The 6,765-nt window shown below is 71.6% G+C and overlaps 1 protein-coding gene across 1 annotated transcript; it reads left to right on the top strand.

Annotated features, from left to right (window-relative positions):
• Positions 1-347: 347 nt before the first annotated feature.
• LHX3 (LIM homeobox 3) lies at positions 348-6,356 on the top strand (the record flags this gene model as incomplete). Its single annotated transcript, XM_084907360.1, is given in 7 exon segments — positions 348-441; positions 2,294-2,465; positions 3,171-3,373; positions 3,919-4,070; positions 4,824-4,995; positions 5,933-5,980; positions 5,983-6,356. Coding segments are annotated over 7 exon segments (1,215 nt in total).
• Positions 6,357-6,765: the final 409 nt, after the last annotated feature.

Below are 6,765 nucleotides of genomic sequence, written 5' to 3'. Positions count from 1 at the left end.
GGACCCTGGAGTCCAGGCCTCAGCCCGAGCCCGGCCGTGGCGCAGGGCGAGGAAACGGCGGGGAGCTGGCGGCCCCAACCCGGCTCCTCTCGGCCCGCACGGGTCCCGGCGAAAAGGGATCAGAGCGGCGGCCGAGTCCCTGAGACTCCCGGCCCCGCCCCGCCCCGCGCCCCGCCCCCGGCGCTCCGCCCTCCCCGCGGCCGAGGCTGAGCCCCCGGCGGCCCGCGGGCGCAGCGCCCAGCAGCTTCGGAGCTGCTCGGACGTCGGCCCGGGGCCACTGAGGCCGCGGCCTGGCGGGGCCCCGAGGAAGTTCGGGGCCGGATCGCGGCGGCCCCGGGCGGCGGCCCATGGAGGCGCGCGGGGAGCTGGGCCCCGGCCGGGAGGCGGCGGGCGGCGACCTGCTGCTGGCGCTGCTGGCGCGGCGGGAGGACCTGCGCCGAGGTGGGTGCTCGGGGGTCGACCCTCCCCGGGAGACCCAGGGTCCTCGCGCCTTGGCGGCCAGGCCACGGGACCCACGGGCCCGGGTGGAGTGGGTTCGAGGCCCCACACGTCCTCCCCTGAGCGCCCAGCAGCAAGTTTGCGCTGGCCCAGGCGCTGGGTGCTGGGCGTGTGGTCCTGGGCGGGAGGGTCCCGGGGGACAGTCCCCCACGCTCTCCCGGGCAGAGACGCAGGCCGGGGCAGCGGGACCCCGGCCGCCGGTCCCCTCAGTCGGACTCTCGCATCTGCACCCACGGGCGCCTGCTCCGTTAGTCGCTCCGGCGGGTCCTCTGGATCTTCCTGCAGCCGAGCCCCCAACTTCCTGGGGGCGCAGCCTCGCCCCTGCCCCCACCCAGCGCTTGGCTCCGATGAGCTGGGACCTTTCCCGGCCTCTGCGGGCGGGACCAATGGAGGCGGAGGCGGTCTGGCTGGTGGGGACCGGCCGCTCCTGCTGGGGCATTGGGAAAGGGGGTGACATCCGGGCTGTGGGGTCTCGTCCCTCCCTCCTTATTTATTAATTTATTTCCCGGCGGGTCTGGGGGGGGGGGGTGGCCGCCGGGCTGTGAGGAGGGGGCGGGAGGGCTGAGGGGGAGGGAGGGGCGGGCGCGCAGGAGCCGCTCAGAGAGGCGGACCGGAGAGGCGGCGGCGCGAGGTGGTGCGGGGCCCGCGGAGCCGAGGGCAGGAGACCCGCCGGCAGGAGCCCTGCCACCGCCCCGGGCCGCCCGGGGCCGCCATGCAGCGTAAGGCCGGGGCGCGGGTCCGAGCGGCGCGGGGGCTGGGAAGCTCTGCCCGATGCGGAGCGTGGAGCGCGGGGAAGGACCGGCCGGCGCTGTCCGGGCCGCGGGTGCTGAACGCGCGGGGAGGTCTGCCCGGCCCCGCGCTGCGCCGCGTCCTCCTCCGCCTGCGCTGCCCACAGCGAGGCCGCCGGACAGCGGGTCTGGGCTCCGCACCCGGCGGCGCGGTTTTGCCCGACGCGGGACCGCGTCCTCCGCGGGTTCCAGGGCTGCGGGAGGGAGGTTGGTTCCGTCCTCCTCTATGCCCCCGCCTCCCTCTCTGCCCCCGGCCTGGAGCCTCAGGGGTCGGGCAGCCAGGTGAGCTGGTGAGGGGTGCGGTGCTGGTGGGGGTTCAGCTGCTGTGCGGGCCCTCTCCTCCCCGGAGATCTTTCCTGAGGAGCAGGGATCCTCAGCCATGAGCACCCTGAAAAGCCCCTCGCGGACCCAGGGATCCCCTGCCTAGTGTCTGGGGGCCTGCAGTCCCAGGGGAGCAGAACCCAGGAACCTGCTGTTGAAGTGGCTACGGCTGAGCGGGAGGGCAAACCGCCTACTGTGTGCTGAGCATGGGGCTGTCGGATCCATTTGTCCAGTCCACTCACAAGCACCGCAGCCGCCAAGAGACGGGAGGGCACCAGCTTTTACCTGGCGGCACAGGAGTCTCTCTGTCAGGATGCCTGATTGTGCAGAATCATGAGGGCAACTGGGTGGTAGGTGCCCCACGACTCACGTGCCTGGCCCCCAGCGAGGGGGCCCTTTCCCAGCCTGCCTCTGAGTGCTCCTGGGGCAGGTTTCCCTCCGAGCTCAGTGTGCACTCCCTCCCCGGGACCATTTTGTAATGAGCACTTTCTGGCCGGAGGGACTAGCCTGCCCACCTGCTTGCTCACGGGCACAGGCTAAACCTATTTCGGTTTCATAAGTTCTCGTTGCAGGCTGGGCTGCGGGCTCCCTGCCCTGGGGGCGGCTGGTAAGAGAGTGTGCGGGGAAGGGGTCCTATGTCCTAGGGCCAGGGTGGGAGCATGACCCCGACTCCCCCTGCCTCGCAGAGATCCCGCTGTGCGCTGGCTGTGACCAGCACATCCTGGACCGCTTCATCCTCAAGGCCCTGGACCGCCACTGGCACAGCAAGTGCCTCAAGTGCAGCGACTGCCACACGCCCCTGGCCGAGCGCTGCTTCAGCCGCGGGGAGAGCGTGTACTGCAAGGACGACTTCTTCAAGTGAGCCACTGCCCGCTGCCCCCCGCTGCCCGCTGCCCCCTGCTGCCCACTGATCACTGCCCACTGACCGCTGCCCACTGGCCATTGCCCGTTGACCACTGCCCACTGCCTGCTGCCCCCGCCCGCTGCCCACTGACCACTGCCCATTGCCCACTTACCGCTGCCCACTGCCCTCTGCCCTCTTCCCACTGCTGCTGGGGAAGGGGACAGGGACCGGAGCTGCGGTGCCAGGACCAGGGTCTGGACTCCCAGCAACAACCACCCTAGGACACCCTGAGCCCTGTCACCCCGGCTGGGCACCGCAGGCCTCTGGGCAGCGGGCAGCAGGGGGAGGGCTAGCCCATCAACACGTTATGTTTTTACGTAATTTTGTTTTTATGTAATTATTTTGTTTTTACGTAATTTTGTTTTTACGTAATTTTGTTTTTACGTAATTTTGTAAGCGTGGAGGCAGTCGTTAAAAAGGTAACCCCGCGTTGGTAGGACTCTGTGGGCTCCCTCCTTAGTTTTGGTCGTGTTTTTGTTCTTAATACTGAGGGTGAGGGCTGCTTTCCGGCAAGGCCTCCAAGGACGCATCTTCCCGGCGCCATCGGGGCGGCTCCCCGCGGCTCTGCTGGGGCTGCGGGGCTGGACCGCCCTGCGCCGCCTCCCGCGCCCGCTCCGGGCGAAGCCGCCGCCGCGCTGAGCCGCCCTGTGGTCCCGCAGGCGCTTCGGGACCAAGTGCGCCGCGTGCCAGCTGGGCATCCCGCCCACGCAGGTGGTGCGCCGCGCCCAGGACTTCGTGTACCACCTGCACTGCTTCGCCTGCGTGGTGTGCAAGCGGCAGCTGGCCACGGGCGACGAGTTCTACCTCATGGAGGACAGCCGGCTGGTGTGCAAGGCGGACTACGAGGCGGCCAAGCAGCGAGGTTAGTGGCGGGCGGTCGGGTCCGGAGCCTTACTCTGCAAACGGGTGAGGGCCAGACGGTGGGCGCGCAGGGATCCCGCCTCCCACACCGCCGCGGCGAGCTCTCTCGGCGCCAATCGGAGCACCGCCCTTCGCCGGGTAGGAGGGCACCCACCCAGGGCGGCGGGCAGGTTCAGACCCTCTGGGGAAGCGGGTCCGGACTCCCGCAGCCGGGCGCGCAGCGGGGCTGGTCTGACTGCGAGGTATCACCCCTCCTCGGATTTACCCTCCTAAACCCCAACCGGGACAGCGGCCTCCCCGCGCTGCGCTTAGAGCAGAGCATGGGGAGCGGCGCTGCCGGGCGGCCGAGGCTGGAGGCGCGGGCAAGGGGGCTGCGGGTCCCTCCTAGAGGCGGGGGCCGCCCTCCGCCCTGGCGTCGCCCCACCCCGTTCCCCTTCTCCTGCGAAGCCACGCGGGGTGCGCATGAGGGGCCCCGTCCCCACGCGCGGAGGGGCGGGGAGGGGGCGTTGGGCGGAGCGGTCCGGCCTCACGGCTCCCCCGGTGCAGAGGCCGAGGCCACGGCCAAGCGGCCACGAACGACCATCACAGCCAAGCAACTGGAGACGCTCAAGAGCGCCTACAACACGTCGCCCAAGCCAGCGCGCCACGTGCGGGAGCAGCTGTCGTCGGAGACGGGCCTGGACATGCGCGTCGTGCAGGTCAGCGCCCGACCCGGCCGCTCTCTGCTCCTTCCCCGCCCGACCGGGGCTCCCCGTGCCCTCCCCGCCCGCCCCGGCCCCTCACCGCACCCGCTCCGGTCCTCCCGACCTCACCGCCAGCCCGGGCCGCTCTCCGCACCCTCCCCGCCCGCCCGGGACTCCCCCTGCCCTCCCCGCCCGCCCGGGGCTCCCCGTGCCCTCCCCGCCTGCCCCGGCCCCTCACCGCACCCGCTCCGGTCCTCCCGACCTCACCGCCGGCCCGGGCCGCTCTCCGCACCCTCCCCGCCCGCCCGGGACTCCCCCTGCCCTCCCCGCCCGTCCGGGACTCCCCCTGCCCTCCCCGCCCGTCCGGGACTCCCCCTGCCCTCCCCGCCCGCCCCGGCCCCTCACCGCACCCGCTCCGGTCCTCCCGACCTCACCGCCCGCCCGGGCCGCTCTCCGCACCCTCCCCGCCCGCCCGGGGCTCCCCGAGCCCTCTCTGCCCGCCCCGGCCCCTCACCGCACCGCTCCGGTCCTCCCGACCTCACCGCCCGCCGGCCCGGGCCGCTCTCCGCACCCTCCCCGCCCGCCCGAGGCTCCCCCTGCCCTCTCCGCCAGCCCCGGCCCCTCACCGCACCGCTCCACCCGCCCGGGCCCCCCGCTCTCCACTCCCTCCCTGCCCGCCCGGCCGCACACTGTTCCCTGCCCGCCCGCCCGGGGCTCCCCGCGCCCTCCCTGCCCTCCCGGCCGCACACAGACCCCTGCCCGCCGCAGGTGTGGTTCCAGAACCGCCGCGCCAAGGAAAAGAGGCTCAAGAAGGACGCGGGCCGGCAGCGGTGGGGCCAGTACTTCCGCAGCATGAAGCGCGCCCGCAGCGCCCCCAAGTCCGACAAGGACAGCGTCCAGGAGGAGGGGCCGGACAGCGACGCCGAGGTCTCCTTCACGGGTACGGCCGGGCCACCCCGCCTCGCCCCATCCCCCGCAGCCCGGAGAGCGCAGCCCGGGTCGGGAGAAGCCAGACGCCGGTGACGGTTACAGGGAGACCAGATGGTCTCAGCCTAACTTCAAACACTTGTCACCTTCGCCCCCCACCCCCAAGCCCTGTGGGGTGGCCGCTCAGGACCCTGCCCTCCCTGGGGCGACCCCTCACCCCGTCCCTAGCAGGCGAGCCTATGGGGGAGGGCCCAGGCTCTCCTCCAGCCCTGGCGTGAGTTTTAGGGAAGTGGGCAGCACAGGTGGGGTCAGTGATTAAAACCTGCTGCTCGGTGGGGAGCCCCCCTCCCCCACCCTCATGGGACCCAGGGCCTCAGTCTCCCTCCATGTCCATCCACACGCTTTCTTTTCGGCTGATCCGGAGCTTAGGCCACTGTCCAGCCTCTCTGGGCCTCAAATAACTTGTGGGCAAAGTGGGGGTGGGGGTGAACTCTGTGCTCCCCTCCCAGGGCAGCGTGGGGTTGTCCTGGAACCTGGGTCCCACCAGGGAACCCCATTCCTCAGACACCAGGTGGGACTGACAGAACAAAACAAAACAAAAAAAGCAGTGTGGACGGGTGGAGGGGTGGATGGGTGGAGGGGTGGACGGGTGGCCGGGTGGACGGGTGGACGGGTGCAGGAGTGGACGGGTGGATGGGTGCAGGAGTGGAGGGGTGAAGGGGTGGATGGGTGGAGGTATGGACAGGTGGACGGGTGGACAGTTGGACGGGTGGAGGGGTGGATGGGTGGAGGGGTGGACAGGTGCAGGGGTGGACGGGTGCAGGGGTGCAGAGGTGCAGGGGGCAGAAGAGCAGAAGAGACAGGTGGGGCGGGTCACCGGCAGGCAGAGGGGCTGGGAGGGCCGAGTGCAGGAGGCAGGCACCCACCACCGTCCTCTGCTTCTGTTGCAGAAGAGCCAGCCATGGCGGAGATGGGCCCCACCAACGGCCTCTATGGCAGCCTGGGGAGCCCACCCCGGCCTTGGGCCGGCCCTCAGGAGCCCCCGGCAGCTTCCCGCTGGAGCACAGAGGCCTGGCCGGCCCCGGCCCGGAGCAGTTCCGGGAGCTGTGCCCGGGCAGCCCCTGCGGTGTCCCCCCGTCCCCTGCGGCCCTGCAGAGCCTCCCTGGCCCCCAGCCGCTCCTCTCCAGCCTGGTGTACCCTGAGGCCGGCCTGGGCCTCGTACCCCCGGGGGCCCCGGGGGGCCCCCCGCCCGTGCGAGTGCTGGCTGGGACCGGACCCAGCTCCGACCTGTCCACGGGGAGCAGCGGGGGCTACCCCGACTTCCCCGCCAGCCCCGCCTCCTGGCTGGACGAGGTGGACCACGCCCAGTTCTGACCGAGGCCTCAGCTCCGCTGGCACTGCGCCCTCCGTTCTGGACCGCAAGCCGTGGTGCCGCCGCGGGCGCCGCCGGGACAGGACAAAGATGAGGAGCCAGTGGAGGGGGCGCCCGCCCGCACCCCCACTCTGGGGCAGGACTGTCTGCCTCTCCTCCTCCGACAGGGCTGGCACGCTGTGGGCGCCCAGAAGCCTGTTCTGTACGCAGACCTCTCCCTTTACTGACCAACGAGCCGAGGGCGTGTGCTGATTGTGGAGGAGAGCCGGCTCCCGCCCGCCCTCCGGCCTCTCCCCGGCCCAGCCCAGCCCGGCCCGGCCAGCGGGAGACACATTCATTCCCAAAACGGAAAAACTGCGGATCCTGCTTTCAATCCAGGCCACCTGTGACCCCAGAGACTGCCTCCTCTTT

Source organism: Pipistrellus hanaki (genome assembly GCF_964339955.1).
Source record: "Pipistrellus hanaki genome assembly, contig: scaffold_62, whole genome shotgun sequence".
NCBI classification, from domain to species: domain Eukaryota; kingdom Metazoa; phylum Chordata; class Mammalia; order Chiroptera; family Vespertilionidae; genus Pipistrellus; species Pipistrellus hanaki.
The sequence above is the reverse complement of the archived record's forward strand: the minus strand, read 5'-3'. Positions and strand labels throughout refer to the sequence as shown.